Raw genomic sequence first — 20,215 nt, forward strand, 5'->3', positions numbered from 1 at the left:
TATTTTGTTATATTTTAAACTGCTTTGAATGCTTATAGGTGTATGTAGAAAGGTGGAGTATAAATTTAATAAACTCATGCACACCATAGTTAGGCAGCTTTATAAATAAAATGTGGGGTACAAATGTAATGTTACTAATAATGCCCCAATTGCTTTCACAAATTAATTGTCTATTGCTTCCACAAATTAATAATACAGCCTTTATTATGCCTATTATTTTGAGATTCATGAATACAGATAGTCCAGGGGTGTCAAACTCGTAATGACACGTTGTTGTCATGTGACGTATCACAACTCCCCACCCTTGCTAAATGGGGTGGGGGGTGGGCAGGGCCAGCGCATGATGCACCCAGCTTGCAAGGCTGCAAGTTTGATACCCCTGGGATAGTCAATTCTAATTCAAATTGAGTTGATCCCTTGAGGGGAAAATATTCCCTTCTTTGCTTTGCTGCCATGTATTGGGGGTAGGAAATGCCCCAAGAAATTCCTTCTTTGATACACACACACACACACCTTTTTTTAAAAAAAAGAGCCAACTGTCCATTTCACTCTTTCAAAGGAAAGAAAAAGATCCCCTTAATTTGCAGCCGCTTGAGCATTGCCAAAAAGCCGAGGATGTCCCAGGCTTTGTATCTACAGCAGCCACAAGTGGCTGATGTTTGGTGACCTTCCAGCAAGGCATTAGCAATACAAAGAAAAAGTAAAGCCAAGCAGTTCTCCCCCCTCTGCCCCCCCCCCCAAATATCACTTTGGTCACGGTTGAGACAATTCAAAACCAACGGGTTAATAATTTGTGCAACACAGTGACTGAAGCCTTTCTGCTTTCCTCTTTTAAGAATTCATTTTTATAAACACAAATTACAAAAAAATGCAATTAGAAAAAAAAACTTTACACAAAACATTTCAGTACATTAAGCTGGTTTAATAATTTTTATGTAGAAAAACAAAAGTAATCAAGTATGAATTGCACTGATTTATCGTACAAAACCCTCTGGACTGTATACAAAATAAGTATGGCTAGTCAAACAGCAGCAGTAAAATAAATATTTAATTTTTATTTTCAAAAGAAGCTGGTTTAAGGAAACTCCCCATTGTCTCAGTCTCAAGTAGTTTTTCAGTGGGACAATTCAGATGAAAACCGGTGCTGTACATGCATAACTCTTCCTTCTATACAATGAAATACAGCAGACTAACCAGAAATGATAGGGTTAGGAGACATCAGGATCAAATGGCAATAATTATTTGATCCACAACCCCCCAAGAAAAGTTAAACAAGACTGACTGAAATCAAACTGAATAGAAGAGGAAAAAATGACATCCAAAGTTCAACCTGGTAATATGGATACCACTGGAAATCTTTCACCAAACCTCAGGATTGCCATTAGCCACTGACAGGGTAAAAGCAGAGTTTCCACAGATTTTTGGACATTTTATAAGTTATCGTTTTCACAAAAACTAGAGTAGAATCTCAGGGTCAGTGACTTTCTCAAATATTGGACACCTACTTTTTTTTATTACCTGAAATACAGTAAAATGAGGTACTATGTTATCAACATCAGCAGCAGAGAATCCAGGACCTGAACTTGTAGTATCTCTAAGAGTGAGCTCTCCACTATACAAAGCTGGCATTTTCTATCACTGCCTGAACTAACTGGATTCAGCCCTTGAGTAATGAACATTCTTGTAAGATGGCTGCCACTATAAGAACTCTGCCAAAAAACTAGTGACCCTTTCTATAAGACATAGAACTTTGGAGGGGAATAATTTGTCAAATACTCAGCCCAAATGAATCATGAAATGGACAATAAGGCTGTGCATGCTTTGAAAATGATTGGGAAAAGGTGCTTTGGAATGCATAACATTTATTTAAAGGAACAGTGGGAGTGTTTTTCAGGCTTTCAAGGACCAGAATTCTCCCAACATTATTTATTTATTCTGCCATTAGCAGCCTTCCCAAGAAGGAACATAAAAAGTAATACATGAATTTCATTCCTGAGAACTGGTCTTTGTCAGGTTCAATCTTTCGACTGAACAGTATTCATTGAAGGGCCCAGTTTATAGATGTTCTTCAAAAGGCCACTTACTCAGCCACCTGTAAAAACTCTGAAGTGAAGACAGCTTCTGCATAGTCCTCACAGAAGCCATGGAGCTCAGCAGCTACATCTGTCAACACTTCCTCTGTCAGCTCCTCTGCCAGGCTGAAAGGAAAGAAATGGAAGTAGTTCAACAGCCAAGATCCGTGTTCCAAAGCTTCTACAACATCCTACAACCTGATCCAGAGCAGCAGTACATAGACCTCCTTCTCCCATCATTGCTCTAGGTCCTGGTTTCAGCCCTTCAAAGATAGACCAGACTAGGAAAGCAAAGTCATGCCAGTGGTGGGATTCAATTTTTTTTACTACTGGTTCTCTGGGCGTGGCAGGGGAAGGAAACTGTAAAATCTCCAATCAGAGGTGGTATTTGCCGGTTCTCCGAACTACTCAAAATTTCCGCTACTGGTTCTCCAGAACTGGTCAAAACCTGCTGAATACTACCTCTGATGCAGGCCAATATTACTGCTATTATAAAGAAACCATAACAGCATATTTCAAGCATGAATGCACTCTATCCCTCCCTCTCTTTATCTCTGAGAACTGCAGAGTATTGCATTAGATGTTTCCTCATATCATTGGGCTTTAAAAAAAATTAATTCCACCTTTATTATTTTTATAAATAACTCAAGGAGGCGAATGTAACTAATATTCCTTCCTCCTCCTATTTTCTCCACAACAACTATCTTGTGAGGTGAGCTGGAAGAAAATGGCTGGCCCAAAGTTACCTAGCCAACTTTCATGTCTAAGGCAGGACCAGAACTCATAATCTCCTGGTTTCAAGACTGTGGTGCCCTAGAGACTTCTGGCTGACGTCACAGTGAAATTGGACATGAGCCGGTCTCCATATTCCCATGCAGAGTTCTCCCCATTGGTGGGCTCCAAAAGAAACCAAAGCCACCCTATAGGGGCAGTGAAGCAAAGAGGGGTGCCCTGTGAAACTGTGGAGAGTCGCAACTCTCCTGCTGTCCCAGGGTTTTCTTTTCCTCTCAGCCATGATGATGAGAAGAGGCAGCCTAAACATGGCTGCCATGAAGCTGGGGCAGCTGAGGAACACCCAAGACTGATGCTGGAGCAGATTTAATGAACAGTGCCTGAAACTGGGTGAGAGGATTCTTTTCTATTTAAAACCTAACCCCAAAAGGAAAAAATCCAGGAAAAGAAGCTCACAACTATTTGTTAAAGAAGCGACAAACCACTTTGAGAAAAACTTCAGAATTGAAAGAAAAGAATCAAGGGGAGAAAAGCAAAAAAAAACCTTTCAAAAATACAGAAAATTGGACTTTTAAATTGAGCAGGTGTTGTTTTGGAAAGGCATTTTAAAAATACTGGAACTATTTACCTGAAAAACTAACTTTGTTCCTATATTTTGACTTATTATTTGACTAAAACTGGTTAACATTGAAATCTAAACTGTGCCATCTGCTGATGAAAGGAAAGTATAACACATTCTTAAATCTTAGAAAATTCTGACAAGGATATATGACTATTGGAGATTTAAATATGAGAATAAGGAAGATGTCTTCATTAAAGAGACCCCTGAATGCTCTAATACAAGATTGAATGCACAAAGGGGATTTAAGGAGGTTCTGAAAAGCTTCTGGGATTATCTAAAGGAATATTATTAATTAACTATGAAATATAAAAAAATTGTGAACATTGAATTTTGGGGGGGAGTGACTTTAGGCTTTGGATCATTGGACAAGAGCGGGACTTATTAAAATAAGACAAGATGCTCCATCAGGAGGAAATGAGTAGAAGTTGGGAAGAAATGGTGTCAATGTTTCAAAGCATCAAGGACATTCTGAAACCACAAGGAGATGAAGAACTTAATGCATGGTATAGACAAAAAACTGGAAAATATTATACAAAGGAAAATGAGTGACCAAGATACTCAGGAAAAGGAGGAACCAACTGAAAGGGCAGATGAAAAAGCAGAACAGATTAGCCAGCAAACAAAACAAGACAAGAAGGAGACAATAACAAAAACAACAATGACTGATGAAATAAACCAAGGGGGAAACATTTTAAGAGATTTAAAAAGGGAACCGGAGATGCAGGAAGAATTTTTGAAAGGGAGATAGGGGCATGGGTAGATATTTTGAAAGCTAGACAATGGAAAAGGGCAGAGATGGGAGAAATGTTTAAAATGAATAGTCAGGATGTAGATGCAGATAGGGGTAAAGATCCAAGAGAGGAATATGGGAGGCAAGTTAAAAATTGAACAATTAAAGCTTTAAAGCAAAGAAGAGATGACGGATAGAAAGGATTTGTTTTTAAATATAATGGTGGCATGATTAAAAGTTAGTATAGGGATAGAAATAAGAGAGAGGGGGAATATTAGAATAGACATTTTTATACAATAAGACAAAAGTAATAGTAAGAGGGAAGATTAAAATTGAATGATGTATTATGTATGTTTCAACAATATTGTGATTGGCACTGGAATAACGTATTGAAACACTGAATAATTAAATAATGAAAGTATGATCTAATACAAATATGTGTATTAACACTAGAACTACATAAGCTTGAGGAATGTAACTAATATGATTAATATCACTATTTTTATTTGTACTAAAATGTAGGACATCCAGGTGCCACACTGCTCACACATTGATATGGATATATTGTAAAATAAAATAGAAAACTTGAAACAAAAAAAAAAGACTGTGGTACTTAATTTGCTCAGTTCCATTCTGGACTCAAGGTTTTCTTTTCTGATCATAGTCTTGATAGCAGCTCTTTTCCTCCTGTCCCTCAAAACCATTCCCTACAACTAGCAAGAAGGAGCCTGCAGGTCACTTCTGAAAAATGCTGCTAAGAAAACTGCAAGGGGCAATCACCAAGAGTCAAAACTGACTTGAAGATGCAAATTTTGCCCTCTGTTACAGATGCACAGCCAACTGTCGAATAGCTGATCAGGGCATAGGCAGCAGCAACCCCATTTGACCCCCGTTGTTAACCTCATGTCTTCAGTAGCATCCTTCTTATTGCCTGTACCTGGGGGAACTGTTCCCTCACCCCTCCCTTGGTGCACCACAGTCCTGACCCTACTATAAAGGGATTCTGCACATATGTGAATCAGGAATTAAAAAGATCCTGTGTCGCACTGGGCTTGAAGAAACAAAAACATTAGCTGTGGTAATTGGGGAAAGAAGTAGAAAGTGTGAGAGCAGCTACTCGACAACAAATGTGAAGGAAGGTGATAAGATATCCAAGAAGAACGCAACTATTCTGAAAAATTAAATGATATTCTAACTAGACAAAGCAATTATTTTTTGCCCCACTGGAAAATTGTGAAAGGAGCCAGAGAAAAACAAAGGCAGAAAAACCAAAAAACAGAAGGAGATGGACTGCCACCTAGTGGCTCTAAAAAGAATCCACAACACAATTCTCTTCAACCTCTAACTTGGTGTTTCTCAGCCTTAGCAAACTTTAAGATGTGTGGACTCCAACCCCCAGAATTCCCCAGCCAAGGGAACTCTGTTTTTGACAGTGAAATGTGGGCTTTTGAAATAAAGAAGCAAATCCCTCCACAAGATACAAAGAAAGAAAGCATCCCATACCTCTCTGCAATGTTCCAAGGGTTAAACTGCCCCACCTCTTCAAGGAAAATACCCTTCAGGTGTTGCCGGTATCGGGCATCATAATCACAGAGGTTTTGGAGAACATGTTTCGGTACTGAGAGGAAAATGCCAGACTCTTTCTGTGGGGGGATGTGATGTGTAAAAGACTGCAGAGTCCCATTCTGGGGCTCTGACAGATCTTCATCAATAGCGCTGAAAGCACAACATACAACCAGGATTAGGAAAAAAATAAGCCCTAAAATTTGGACCAGGCCAAAAGCCTCTACTTAACTGAGATGGTCCTGTTATGACTGACACCTACGAGAAGCAAACAGGCTGGGCATGATGGCAACTGACTTCTCCTCCATTTTCCCCCCTGAGCCTGCTATATAGAGGATTTAGAACCCCCAAATCAAATTCACAGTTTAAAACCAATAGGATCTCACCACAGTACAGCTGTTAACTCTTTCTATAGTCCTCTGCCTCCTTCGCAAGCTTGGCTTATTCTTCTTAGGCTCACTTAAGCTCAAAACAAACCATCTACTGTCACCCCAAGTTTATTTAAATGCTCTCTTCCCCTAATCCTTGTTCCTTTCTAACCCATTTCTTGTGTAACTTCAGGCCCTGATTTTAGACCTCAGATATCTGTCTCCCAAAACAATTAAAGAAAATGATAAAGCCAAGCAAGTTTCAGTGAGAAGGTAAAAGTCAAAGAAAGAAAAACTGCTTCTCTTTCACTTCAGCCCACCTGATTTTTATTCACATTGAAAAATTTGATTTTGCTGTGTTCATAAACTTCTCCGAAGAATCATGTGAAACAAAATGGTGGGCTAGATGCAACTGTCTTAGTCTATTTAGAACTAATTTTCCTATCTACCTAATTCCCAGAATCCTTAAGCCTTCCCTTATTTTCATTTTCCTGAAATACTAATATTATTGCTGCCCTGTGATAACTTCATAATTTGATTATTCCTAAACATTCCATACAGTCTAGCCAACGGGGCAAATCCGCTTTTATCATAAACAAAGATGATGCTGTTTAAGCACAGTAAACTGATAAATCTCACCTGGCATCCAAGGGTTTTTCCAATACTATGGCTACTTGTGGCTCTTTGTGATTATCTAATTTTGTTATCTGGATGGGGTGAACAACTGCAGGTTGTTGGTCTCTTACTACAGACTCTTCCTCTAGGAGAAGGAATTGTTAGAAAATAATTACCTCACCAATAGCAGAGTAGACAAGCTCCCACAGTATTTCAAATTACATCTTCCCCATTAAATTAACATATTTTTATAGAAACATAAGCCAAGAATCTATGGAATATTTATTTGCTGACAATGTGTTTATCCAAAAGACTATGTTATAGTATCAACCATGTCTGTTTCCTTCACCTCTACAATATACATATATTAAAAATGTAAAAATATATACTCACAACCAGGGAATGAAAGAGAACCATCCACTGCTCAGCTGTTATTTCTTATAAATCCAAAACCAAACCAGAAGCTCACCTTTGCTCTCCTGGACCCAAAAATCAACATCAGCGTAAGCAATCTGATTGTATCGTCTGCGCACAGTTTCTTGGTAGTGCTTCAATATACAAAGATAAACCCAGTATTAATCAAATGTTTCAGTTAGTTTGACTGGGTTTGGGAAAGACTGGGAAACTGACAGATTAAAAGACTTCTAGTAAAGCAAACTGCTCTACTTTCATGCAGTGAGAAACTTGAATTAATGGAGAAGTCAGAATGGGAGAAATTATCTTTTCTCTCTCTGGTACTTTTATACAATACTTTTTGAACAGGTTACAATAAATATACAGCATTAATGTGCTGCCACAAACTAGCAGGGCTCTGGGCAGCTTACAAAGAGAGAAAAACAAAATTAGAAAAGAAACATAAAATCATATTGTATAACTCCAAAGAGTCCAATCTGGGGATTAAATTATGATGATGAATGAAGGCAAGAGAAATGGGAGTATTGACCAGAATGAATGTCTCTACATTTCTAACAGTTTGGGTATCTCCAAGTAAAACCATCAGAAATCTCAAGGAATCTTCAGTAAAGAACAGAGCAAGCCCTAAATTTGTAAGGCACAAATTTTGGCACAAGGCAGCCTTCCCTAATTGGCACTCTATGCTGATTGAGAAGGAATTCTGAGAATTACAATCCCAATACATCTGAATAATGTCAGACTGGGAGAAGATGGAAGAAAGGATAGAGTAGAACCTGTACTATTTCTCCACATTTTTCTCGTGCAAAAATGCCAGATGGCACACAACAAATAGGTTGTTTTTCCTCTGGTAGAGTGACAAAATACAGCACCTATAGCAGCAAAATACAGTAGATTTCAAGATATTCCTTGAACTCAGTGCTTGAAGTGCTTGACTCCTGAGAGCTCAATAAACTGATGCACACGCAACGAACAAATGAATGTACCTCTATTTCCTCCATCCTCTTCATCATTGTCTCCAGGTCAGACATGCTGAGTGCAGAAAGGCCCTCATGTTCCACCTTCTTGCATGGTTCCAGGTGGCAATCCTCCAAAGAAATACCTGGTAAGCTTGTTGCATCCTAACGAGAGAAGGGTGGGGGAAGAGAGAGAATAGCTTATTGTGTTCTCTAAAACTATCTGCCCATACACCAAATAACCACTGGGAGAATGAGAGCAGCCAAGCCACAAATCATGTTCCATGAATTGTAGCACTCTACAGTATTAGAGGTACATTGTACTTTCCCAGTGTCCAGTACTGAATGGTTATACCACAAAGATCCCCCCTAACCAATCTTTCTTTCCAAGAAGAGATTTAACTTCTAATGAAACAAAGATATATCAGTTAGTCAAGATGGCTGACATCACTTCAGTCTGAATTAAGACTTTCTGCTAGAAGGGCCAACAAAATGAACTTGGTTTAAGAGCATTTATAGTTTCTCAGCAGCTCTTTTACCCTTAGCTACAAAATTAATAATCATTCACAAATAATTTATTACTGGATCACTGACACACTAAAGTATGGTCAGTTGCTCTTTCAGAAAAAGCTATTGATAAAGTTCAAATGATTTTGCAGAAGTATGAACCACGTTTTTATTAGACTCTTGGCAAAGCACATAGAAAAATGTAATATAAAACAACTCCATATAAAAAGAAAAACACAACGGGAAGAATTGAAAGAAAAGAAAATTGGTAACAACAACTCAAATCAAGGGAAGACTCTGAAAAAATGTAAAGGTTTGTGGAAAACCAGCAGAGGGAACCAGCCTAGTCTCCTGAGAACAACTATTTCCACAATATGCTGCAACAAAAAAGGATAATTATATAACTTATGCTAACTCTTAATTTTAATAAATATATTGTTATGTGAAAATTATGATTAAACACTGAAATATATTGTTCTGGGTTATTGTCCTGTATTTTGGTTTTTTTGCCTTACAGAATATTAAAAATGAAAAAAAAACTAAAACTGAGAATGTGGAATTGTCTCTATGGTGAAATTTATTTGGCTTTAGAATACTTTAAAGCTCTTTTATTTTTGTCAAGATGCTGTCTTGGAGCAATGTTGCAAAGCTAAATTACTTAGGGAATAGGGATGGTTAAATATAGAACCCATTTTAAAAGAAAGCAGGAAGAAAAGTCTGGCGCTTTTTCTAATTACTTTGTAAAGTCTGACACTTCTTGCATAAATTATCACACCCTGGATGCCTAATGTGAAACTGTTTAACAGTTAGCTCAACAATTGAGGTGGGGAGAGATGGTTTCGCAGAGATTTTGTGATGTATTTCAATGGCATCCAATGCAATGGAGAAAAAGAATTCACCCATAACCACATTCAACATCTACTTCGGACAACTGAACTTTTCTGTACCATTTTTCTCCCAGGTCTGCCCAATCATATAATGCAGGGATTGGCAACCATATCCCTACAGCATCTGTAAATTTACGGGCATTTTTGAAAAGATAGAGAGGGAAATAAACACATTAAGTACCTCATAAAGAAAGGCAAAATTTTCAGACTTCCTTATTTGAGTGCCGTCATTGCCCTGTAAAGGAAGGACTGTGTGTGCTGCCTTGAGCTCCTATGTGAAAAGCAGGATATAAGTCTAGTTAATGAATCAATTCTAATAAGCATGACTCAGTTGTTGCCTTATAAGTCTTACTTCTTGCATTTAGCAATGGTAGCACAGTGGTTAGGGAGTGCAGTACTGCAGGCTACTTCTGATGGCTGCTGGCTGGCTGCCTGCAATTTCGACAGTTCAAATCTCACCAGCTTAAAGTTGACTCAGCCTTCCATCCTTCTGTGGTGGGTAAAATGAGGACCCAAATTGTTGAGGGCAATATGCTGACTCTGTAAACCGCTTAGAGAGGGCTGTAAAGCACTGTAAAGCAGTATATAAGTCTAAGTGCTATTGCTATTTAGCCGAGGAAACAATTTTATTTGCAGTCCTGGCTGATAACAAGAGGTAAGACTTTGGAAGCAAGAGTTGAGTCAGACTCAACTTATTTGAAATATCCAGCCTTGGGGTGTTCTTCAATAAAAGTTCTAGAAAGAAAGGAGGAAGTTATTTCTTCATTTTATCACCAAGGAAATATGTCAAGAAAATCAAAAGGAAAAGAGGAAGAATGTGATACTCTACCTGCGCTTTTTTCAAAAGAAACTCCAGACCCTCAGGATCAGCTTCCTCTACCTCCTCTGTTGGGGAAGCAGCATTATCCCTGAAATTTTTCAAACAATACAGCACAATGACAATCTGATGACTCATGTCATCTTTTAAAAATGTGACTAACAGAACACGCACAAACAATAATAGGACAGCATAATTCAGCATCTCTCCAGACTGGGCACTCTGAAGCCTATGTCTTTCAGGATGCACGCTTTTAATAATATGGAAGGGCCTAAAATCTTTCCCATTTGCATTCCTGAGAGATAAGACTGAAACAGCAAAATATATGCCAGTTTTTAATTCTTTCCTCACCAAATGCAGAAGAGCACACAAAAAAAAAGGAGAAACAGACCCAGGGAACTGGGAGCTCCTAGTTTCTTCCCACAGCTCAAAAGCACAGAAACTGGAAGCCTCTTCCAAAACTGAAAAGCCAACCGATCCCTTGATCATCACATATGTTCCTATCCAAATTAATACTGAAGACTATAATATAGAACATTGTCAAAAGAGATGAAATAATGATGTCAGGAGATTATTTTGATCTGAAATCTTAGTAATGAAAGATGGTGAGATTTTTGTTGCAATATTCTTGCGAAATCTTGCCCTACTCTTGACATCTGATAAGTCAAGGTCAAGTGGCAAGCAGATGTAAGGACTTACAGTTAATTTTACATATAGTTTTCAAAGAAAGCAACACATGATAAATGTATACACAGCTTTTTATGAAAACATGGCAGTTGAGACTGCCCTATATAGGTACTTCTACTCTGCCTTCTTAGGTTCAACTAATAAATAACAAGCAATGATGGAAGCAAACCAGAGTTTTTCCTTTTCTCTCATAATTTTGGTAAATCATTCCAACTGCTTCTTTTTTGTCAGGATGTAAAATCTGGGGTATTGGCACATTTTTCTCATAGGTAGTTTTCCTTTACTTGCTATATTCTACACTGGTCTAGGAAACAAAGCCAAATTCAGATCTATTTCCAAAGTAAATGTTCTTCCACGTTTCAGTCCAAATTTACAATGACAAATGATATTTGTTGGGGACAAAGAGAAAAAAATGAATCTATGAGAAAGAGCCAGTTAGATATAGTGGTTAAGGCCTCAGATCAGAAACCGAGAGTCTGTGTGTTCTATTCCCATGTTAGGCACTAAGCCAGCTGGATGACCTTGGGCCAGTCATTCTCTCTCAGCCCTAGAAGGAGGAAGAGGCAAATGACTTCCAAAACTCCTTGCCAAGAAAATTGCAAGGATTTGACCAGGCATGAAAAATATATTTGAAGGCACAGGGAGGGAGACAGGGAGAGAGAAGGAGGAAAGAGAAATATTCCTAAAATGTAACTATTTTAAAATACACAACCTTCCACCTTCCCTTTCAGGCCTACCTGGGTACTTCTTTCTCGGGTATTTCTTTTTCCTTTGTCTCTATCTCCAAAGATGGCTCAGGATTTTCAGGATTTTTCTCCAGGTGCCTGCAGGATGTTGAATTTAAGTGGGAGAAGAAAAATAACAAGACAAGCTTATTGTCACTTTTGCCATCCCACTGGCACCAATTATAAATCTCCACATCATAAATGAATTATTGACATTGATGTGAATGAACATTTATTCAAGCATTCCAAAAGAGGGACAGGAATGTGTCTCCAAAGAACATTAGGGTCTCCTCACAAGAGGTTGACAACTGCTGTAGTATACAAACCCAAAAGGATCTCAGGAGTGGTGACTACAGGGACGTGACTAAGTTTACATTCAGAAAGTTCTAGATTCATTCCATATTATCACTTCAAACATTTGAAATTCTACAGAATGAAGATCATGCTGAACAAAATGAGTCAAACATCTGATCCATTTTAATACACAGCAGTTCTGAATGCTTCAATCTCCAGATAAAATCCCAGAAGCTATACTTGGGAGAAACTATTATGCCATCTGCCATAAATGAACCACCATAACCTTCATAATCCACTGTAGATGTTTATACCCCTAACAACTGCCCTCGCAAGGGTGTTAACCTACCGCAGAGCAGAGGGGAGGGGAGACTTGACACTGGGAGGCATCCATGGGGCCCTATTATCTCGGATGGGTGGTTTGGTCTCCTTAAGCCGGAACGCAACGGTGGGGTCTAGAAACCGGGCTTGCTTGGCTACAGGCTGCACTGTTTTTGTTTTGGGAGGTCGACAGTTACCCTTTAGAGAAACAAAAACATTAAAATAATATGTGCTTCCAGACACATTTTAGCAGTTTTCCCTACACAACAACACCTATTAAAGCCTTCATTTCAATCACTGTAATTTTGGAGGAAAAGACATTACCTCAGGGGAGAAAGTGTGTCTCACAGCACCTAAAATTAAGCTTAGAAACAAGGAAGACGAGTAGAAGCGGATGATTATACAAACCATACCTGAGGTTTGAGGAAAAACAAGCCTCCTCTCTTCTTCAGATTTCCTGCTTTCAGTTCTAAACCAGAGCCTGCTTTCAAAGGTCCTGATCTCCTTACAGCTTCACTCTTGCACTGTGCAACTGCCCCTTGCTCAACGGGGAGTGTGTCTTCCTGGGCTCTTGTGCTGCAGTGACTGATTCCCTTGTGTGGTAATGGGACTGCAGATTCTGGATATTCATCTAAAGTAATTTGTTACGGTAATATTACACATATCATATTGATTGGTTATATGACCATGGCACTTTACAAAAAAAAAAGAGGTAAGAATAGTTGCATATCATAGGGTACTTACTATCTAAAACAGGGGACAGGAAAAAACAGTATGCAGCAGAGGCATACTAAAAACAGAGGCAAACAGACTGAGTTTGACTTAATTATAGTAAGATCTAGGGATAGGAAGCAGAGGGAATAATTTTAAGAGGAAGCAGGAGTCTCTTCACATAATAAACATCCAAACAACCGTGTTTCCCCTCAGCATCATCTTCCGAAGTATTCAATTCTGAACCTCCTCAATTCTGACCATCCAATTGGACCAGAAGTGAAGTTACAATGAGTTCACCCAGAAATCCCCAACTCATCTGGTCTACTATTTTTCTGGGGGGAAATCAAACACAATATAAGAATTATTAATAGGGTGTTGAGTTCTTCCAACTCAACACCCAGAAGACTCACCCGGAAGAAGTTTCCGAGCCACTGAAGACTTTTTTCGGCCCAACGCACAAGATTTCTTTTGGTTTTTTGGCAATCTGTTGGTGCTTTTTGGTGCATCAACTTGAGAGGTAGAGAGCCATTCCTGCCCTTTGTTGGGGGACTCCTTTTTGGACAACACAGAGTCCAAATCCTGCCATAGCAATTTGTATCAAGTTAAACACACAAAAATCTTACCCTGAACATCTACAATCCAACCCACAGGATGCAAAATTCAGGTGGATGTTCAGCCTTAACTGACAAAAAGCAAAACCACCTCTGAATAAATTAGAAAAAAAATGCTATCTAGCTAACATACTGTCTGCTATAAGATTTAGGGATAATTTTAAGATAATGTAATTATATTTCTCATCCCATGGGCACAATAGATTTTTAAACAACAAGACAACCTATGATCTGTTAAGTCATCCTTTTAGAGATATTTCTTCACCAGATTCCTCAATGCCTTCAAAAATGACAAAACTTCTAATGTCCTGCCTTTACTGGAAAGATGTATTTGCCTTGAAAATAGCCCACAATGAACTATGTAGCATAAATATCAGCACAGGAAATGTTTTCTGACATTTTATATCATGTCATAAGCTGTTTATTATAATTTTTATCATAACTTGTTTTATAAAATTTGCCAAATTTCAAATCCACAGGAGTCATGAGTCCCAGATTTTAGACACAGATTTAGAGACATTCTGCAAGTTAGCCCATTTGGGTTCCTTGGTTCAAAAATGGTTGCCCGTGATGCACCATTTCACCCAGTTAAAGTTCTTTAGTAGCATACAGATAACTTTAACATATTCTCAATTCAATGTGAAACTCAAGAGCAATGGCTCATTCCTTAGAGACCAAATGCCCAAACATGCCATTATTTAACACTTATTTCAAAGGGTCATGCCTTCTCTGATGATGGAAATCTGTTCCTCCCCATGAAGAGTTATATTACACTGCCTTGAATGCCAAGCAAAGAAAAAACTCACTCTCTCCTGACCTCAATTTGTAGTAGCAGATCTATGATGATATCAGGAATGGATGAGTCCATCTCGAGGCGAGCGGAACAGAAAGAGAGCTGCCTGATGAGATTGCCCAGCTCTTTACAGTGAGCAGAGGCAGACTGCTGCTCTGACTGGTCAGCAAAATGAGTGACAAACATCTGCAGAGCTCGGATGGCACCTCTGTGAGCTGCTGCCAGCTTGGCCATAGCGCGTGACTGCATCACAAAGGAAAAAGAATTCTGACTTGAATCAAGTAGTCTCTTGTCAAGAAACTCAGAGCAATTCCACCCAATCTTCAAACACTGGTTCCTTGGCAGCTTGGCCGGATACGTGGAATCCGTTTCCACAAACTTCCCAGTCAGAATGGGCACGGGGGGATTCTGAAGGTGGAAGCCCATGCAACCCAAGACACCAAGATTGGAGAAGACATTTCTAGTCTGTATCAGAAGAACGACTCTAGTGGAATATCACAAAAATTGGACTTCTATGATGATACGCAAAGTAGAAACAAACTTCAGGCCTGACTGAAAGATCGCACAGCTCAGTGAAAAGCACACTGAACATAAAGTTTGAAAAGTCATCTTCTACCCTCATGCTTCCAACTACTCTCCAAAATGACCTTTCAGGGAGGCTCCAATTTTAGCAACTTTAAGTTGCTAAAACTTCAACTCCCAGAATTCCCCAGCCACATCTTAAAAGTTTCTGAGGTTGAGAAACACTGTCCCAAAGGCTCCAACCAAGCTTTTCCCTCATCGCTTAGGTTTCCCCCAAACTTGTAAAGCAATTTCATCTCACCTTCTTTGTATGTTTAATTTTAAGGGGACTCAGCTTCTCCAGATCTTCTTGGATTTGTTTTACCTGTTTGATAAGGCAACAAATAAATTAACAACAGAATGTAGTTTGGAAAACTCTCTGTCTGCATAATAAAGTCTGCATTTGGAGCCAAGCTATCTAATTCAGACTGCCTTGTTTTGATTCCCCAGTTTGAGTCTGGAATATCTTCCCAAAATTTCCAAAGATTGTTCAGACCTGTTGCTGGAGAACATAGAGCATTCGGGCAGAGCGCACAGCTTGTTCCTGCCTCCGAATATGGACTCGGCGTTCTTCCTCAGGATCCAGACATATTTCACTTCTCTCTGGGGGAAAAATAGTTTAGCAATTTGGTGTACAAAACATGAAATACATAACACAATTACAATTGAGAAGAGATAAGGAAGAAAAATGTCTGTGCCATTCAAAAGCTATCATAAAGTGTTCCAAAAACTGCATTAGATGCCCTATATCCCATAACAGCAGCTTAGATCCAGACTACCCAAGAGAAGTCAGCAATATTCAGACAGCTTTCATTTTTCTGTCTGAAATCTAAACTTTTAAAACTGATATCCAAGAGTTCTTCTCTTTAATTCTTGCAGTTCAAATAATCAGCTTATAACTAGCCTCAAAACCAGTGGGCTTAAACTGAAATTATGTCACATGAGATCATTAGTCCAAAGGCACAACACTGAAGACTTTTCATACATTGATACAAAAATGAAGAAACTAAAGGTATCATAGTATGCTAGCAAGCATGTAGTTATTAAATTAAAAAGACTGTATTATTGCAAAATAGAGCAGTTTCAGTCTGCCCACATACATTTGATTTGTTACTGTGTTGATACTATTTTCCCCAAGATCAGTGCTGAAGCATATCATTGCAGACTTCAAAACATGAATAAGGGAATCATATGTAACACATGGGCTACAATTTTAAGACTCTAATCAGTCTGTGGGAGAATCTGGCTGCAAAGTGCACATGCTCTGGTTAGCAACGTTGGCAAAAAATAGTCCCTGGTCAAGCACTACTATTACGAACATTTCTTTATATTGAACTGGGAGATGGTAGCGGGATAAATGGGGCGGGATCGTAGGCACAGAGCCTCATGCTTTCTCAAGTCTTTTTTATAAGCCTCATTTAGATGTAAGAACGTAACACAATGAAGTTCTGAAAGTTAGGAACAACAGTTACATCGTTGTTAGCTGTCAGTTTGCTTGTCACAATTTTCTTTCCCTGTAAGGCTAATCTTTTACCCAATTCTCGGGACTTGCTACAAGAATACTGGTTGCACTGAATTCAAAGCCTTCATTCAGAGGGAAACAGACAAAGTCAATGAAGTTTCCTCTGCATTATCAATTACAGACTTATATGCAGGTAACCAGCTTGTTAGGCCAAAAGAGGGGCCTGTATCACTTCTACTTTCTTACATTACATCTTCATTTAAGTTAGCTTTCCCCCTTACCTTTGGTTGCTAGCAATTCAATTTTCTGAATGTAAGTCTGAAGCTCTTTTTGTAGCCTTCTGATTTCTATGGCACATTTGTCTTCCTCCTTTTTGGGCCCAGGTCCTGGATCACGTGTTGGTGGAGAATCAGACAAAGCTGGTTCTGACTTGACATGACTTGGATCACAAAGGAGGACTTTTGCTCCAGTGCTGTTCCTCTCCATCTTAGGAGGGTTACTAAGCTGGTGTTCATATTTCAGGTGGGACTTCGATGCTCTCAACCCTGAAACATTCTCTGATTCCTTTCCCCAATGAAATCCCACAGGACACTTATTCATCTTGACATGTTGCTTCACTTGCTCTTGCAGGTGCTTTCTTTTCACATCCCTTCTGGCCAGCTGAACAGCCAAGTTGAGTTTCTCTTCAGATACAACTGAGAATTCAACAGAGCTCCTCAGATCAGCTCCATCACCAGCACCTTGATTCTGCTGAGCTGCTGGCTGTTTCAACTTTTCTATGACAATTGGACAGGGATTGGTGTAGTGGACTGACAGGTTTTCAGGCAATGCAGGAGCATTCCAGCTGAACTGCAACTGGTCCAAACATTTAAAACAGGCAATGTGGTACAAGGTGAGTATTGGATTAAAATCACCCAAACGCAAATCTCTGTTTAACCACACACACAAAAAACCCCATTGGACAACTGAACCCATCATTCCCTACCAGTTAAAGTGGCTTCACAAAGTTTGTGGCGAGGATTAAAGGAGGTAATGGAGACCGATATATATGCTTGTATACCTACTTAGGTTTCTATGCACAAGCATAGAATAAGCAGCTTACAAGGATCTTAAATTATTTCCCAAGCCAGTTGACTAAAAAATAGATTAGTTAATTAAAAAATTAATCCACCTTATACTAATGTCATTATTTGTTAGCTCCTCTACAAAAGGAGCCATTATATAGCCCAACATATACCTTATACTAACTTTAGAGGAGTAATAATAATTACTCTGCCAAAGGAAGGAAAGAAGACATGTGTGGCCCATACATTTCCATAATTCCTCTCATATTCCTCTGAGGAACCTACAACAATCTAAATAGGTCTTGTACCTCAATTCATACATGGAAAATGCAAGAGGTTGTATGCAACTTATTTAAAGGTAGAAAACATAAAATAATCCAGACAGGATTTTACTTACTGTGTTTATGATAATTAGTATGAAAAACACAAATCCCATGCAATATGTTTCTAACAATCAGCACCCTCACATCATTTGTTTGTTTAAAAAAATGATAGGTTGGCAATGCTAGAATACATTTTGGCAAGCTTATTACATGTTAGCATTTCATCATGTAAAATCCACAGAAGATGCTGATGTGGCACAATACCTGTGTCTGTGGGGACTTTGTATCACTTTTGGCCATTTGTGTGTGGGATGCCAAAGGAATAGTGGTTGTAGTTGCTTTTCGCAGCTCCATCATAATTTTCAAAAGCTCAAGCTCCTGTTTATGAAGTTACTGAAAGTGACCAAATGTTAAACTGCCATTAGCATAAACACATTGTTTTCTTAGCTAAAAGACACTTAATTGGGCATAAGAATTTTAATTTTCTGAGCTTGCTTAGAATTGAAATTCACTCATCAGCACTTACAATGTTTAGAATAAAAGTGTTAAGGCTATCTTTCTTAAAAGTTATGAAATCATTTTGTTTTATCTATGTTTATTTTTTTCAATTGGTTTTGTAGAATGTTTTAATTACAGGTTTTACTGTATGCCATCCAGAATCACTTTGTGTGAGAGGAGGAGCCATACAAATTTGATAAACAAACTCTTAGGTGAACCTATATAGCCATCTGTCCCACAAAAAGCAGCACAAAAATGCTGCTTGCTTCCAATATTAATTATCTGGAAGAAACACGTAGATGAAAATCAGAAATAAAGCTTCCTTATATTAAGGCTAATTTGCCCTCATTCTATCACTGATGTAAATTAAGCAAAGGGACTGACAAGTTATAGTTTGCTTCTTCTTTACAAAGCCTTTGAAAATATAGCAGACACAGCCAGGAATCTTTTGCAACAAAAAAAAGTTGTAATCAGAAATAGAATGGATTAAACTATAAATACCTAACCATCAGCTACAATTACTTATAAAAATACTGATTATTTTTAAAATCCTTTACAATCTATAAAATCATTAATCACACATATGTAGAAAATTCCTTTCCAGAAAAAAATTCAGAAAATATCACGATTGATATGATTTATAGTTATACCAAACTTTGACAATCACAGAGGGATTGAAAGGCAACGAAGACATGGTTCAGCTTTGGTTCCAGTTTTGTTCTGCTTATGACTGCCCAAATGTCATAAGCAGGATTGGGGAAGGCTAATCAGATCCACCCAGTATAGTGTAATCTATCCATAGTCTAAGATCAGAGTTGAAATGAGGGGTTCTTGGTGCTCTCTGAGCTTGGTTGTTTCCTTGCAGATGTTTAGTTTGGGTAATAAAACATCTGCAAAAAAAACCATCAAGCTCAGAGTCCATGGAGATTCTCAAGCATCCAGGTCAAGGTTGTCCCAAAGGTGCTTTTTTCAATTAGTGACCAAGAGACATATAAGCTTTATCTATTTCTGTAGTGTCTGGATGCATGGAAACTACACCTCCCAAACTGCCAACGAGCATGAGGGCTTATGCTGAAAAATCTGCAAAAGGACATTTGATAAGCTATTTCTGTTTTTCCAATCCTTTCTGTAAAAGCTGGGAGACGATTCTTCCCCCTCCAAAGTGGGAAAAGCTGAATGTCTCTGCCACCATATATGGAGCAAGCTAACATTACTCCACAATAATGGAGAGTTGCAATCACATGGTTAAAAAAAAACACACCTTCTTCTTTTCCTTCACACATGAATGGGGTCTGTAAATCAAATTTCTGGTTTTTCTTTGAAGATGTTTCACCTCTCACCCAGAGCTGAAGAAGCTTCTTGGATGAGAAGCGAAACTTCTTCAAAGAAAACCCAGAAAGTCAAATTGCCTCTTGAAAAAAAGCACCTTTGGGACAATCAAGCTCAGACAGCACTAAGGACCCCCTCAATGCAATCTATCTCTGAGCAACCAATACATTTTCGTTCTGTTAGCCGCTGCAAGGAGCTGGACCTTTGGCCTTGCTGCTGCTGTACTTAGCCTAGATAAGTGCAAAAATCAAGATAAGATTACCTTTCCTTCTCTCTAAGAAAAAAAAAAACCACGGGACCAACCTGACGAATTCCCGGAAGAAGCCTACAGAGCCATAGCGGGGGTCCGCTACAGGCTGCTGAGCCGATCCCGCCTTCTCCTTGCTTCCTTAGCAACCGGCGCTTTCGAGGACGCCTTGAAACAGTTCGAGGACAACGGATGGCGATAATGGCCAATTAACTGCGGGGAAAACTCGCAACGCCCTCAATCCAATCCTGAAAACTCTTTTCGCAGTTTTTGGCCCAGGCGGCCACCATCCTCTGGGGGGCGTTG

The 20,215-nt window shown here is 38.8% G+C and overlaps 1 protein-coding gene across 4 annotated transcripts; it reads right to left on the bottom strand.

Moving 5' to 3' along the window:
• Window positions 1-901: 901 nt before the first annotated feature.
• KIAA0753 (KIAA0753 ortholog) lies at window positions 902-20,180 on the bottom strand. Of its 4 annotated transcripts, XM_026708593.2 has the most exons (17): window positions 19,966-20,180; window positions 18,100-18,228; window positions 16,730-17,303; window positions 15,483-15,589; window positions 15,249-15,311; window positions 14,450-14,668; window positions 13,432-13,600; window positions 12,721-12,938; window positions 12,336-12,505; window positions 11,705-11,791; window positions 10,293-10,371; window positions 9,645-9,734; window positions 8,100-8,234; window positions 7,172-7,250; window positions 6,727-6,847; window positions 5,660-5,872; window positions 902-2,198 (listed from the first exon to the last, which is right to left on the bottom strand). In XM_026708593.2, the coding sequence occupies exons 2-17, from the start codon at window positions 18,190-18,192 to the stop codon at window positions 2,081-2,083; spliced, it is 2,535 nt and encodes an 844-aa protein (XP_026564378.1). In that variant the 5' UTR covers window positions 18,193-18,228; window positions 19,966-20,180; the 3' UTR covers window positions 902-2,080. The 4 variants fall into 4 exon arrangements, with proteins under 4 accessions (XP_026564378.1, XP_087784636.1, XP_087784619.1 ...); XM_087928510.1 differs by lacking the exon at window positions 9,645-9,734 and having other exon boundaries at window positions 19,966-20,100; XM_087928493.1 differs by lacking the exons at window positions 18,100-18,228; window positions 19,966-20,180 and having other exon boundaries at window positions 16,730-17,566.
• Between the last annotated feature and the right edge of the window lie 35 nt (window positions 20,181-20,215).

Source organism: Pseudonaja textilis, chromosome 1 (assembly GCF_049901715.1).
Source record: "Pseudonaja textilis isolate UNSWEBS1 chromosome 1, rPseTex1.2, whole genome shotgun sequence".
NCBI classification, from domain to species: Eukaryota; Metazoa; Chordata; class Lepidosauria; order Squamata; family Elapidae; genus Pseudonaja; species Pseudonaja textilis.

Excerpts from the sequence above, each read along its gene's own strand:
- KIAA0753 (XM_087928493.1), bottom strand. The coding sequence starts at position 17,426 with ATGATGGGTTCAGTTGTCCAATGGGGTTTTTTGTGTGTGTGGTTAAAC. Across the intron at positions 15,590-16,729 it reads TGAATTGCTAGCAACCAAAG|AGAGAAGTGAAATATGTCTG; the intron begins GTAAGGGGGAAA and ends TTTTTCCCCCAG. Across the intron at positions 13,601-14,449 it reads ATCTGCTACTACAAATTGAG|GATTTGGACTCTGTGTTGTC; the intron begins GTCAGGAGAGAG and ends TTGCTATGGCAG.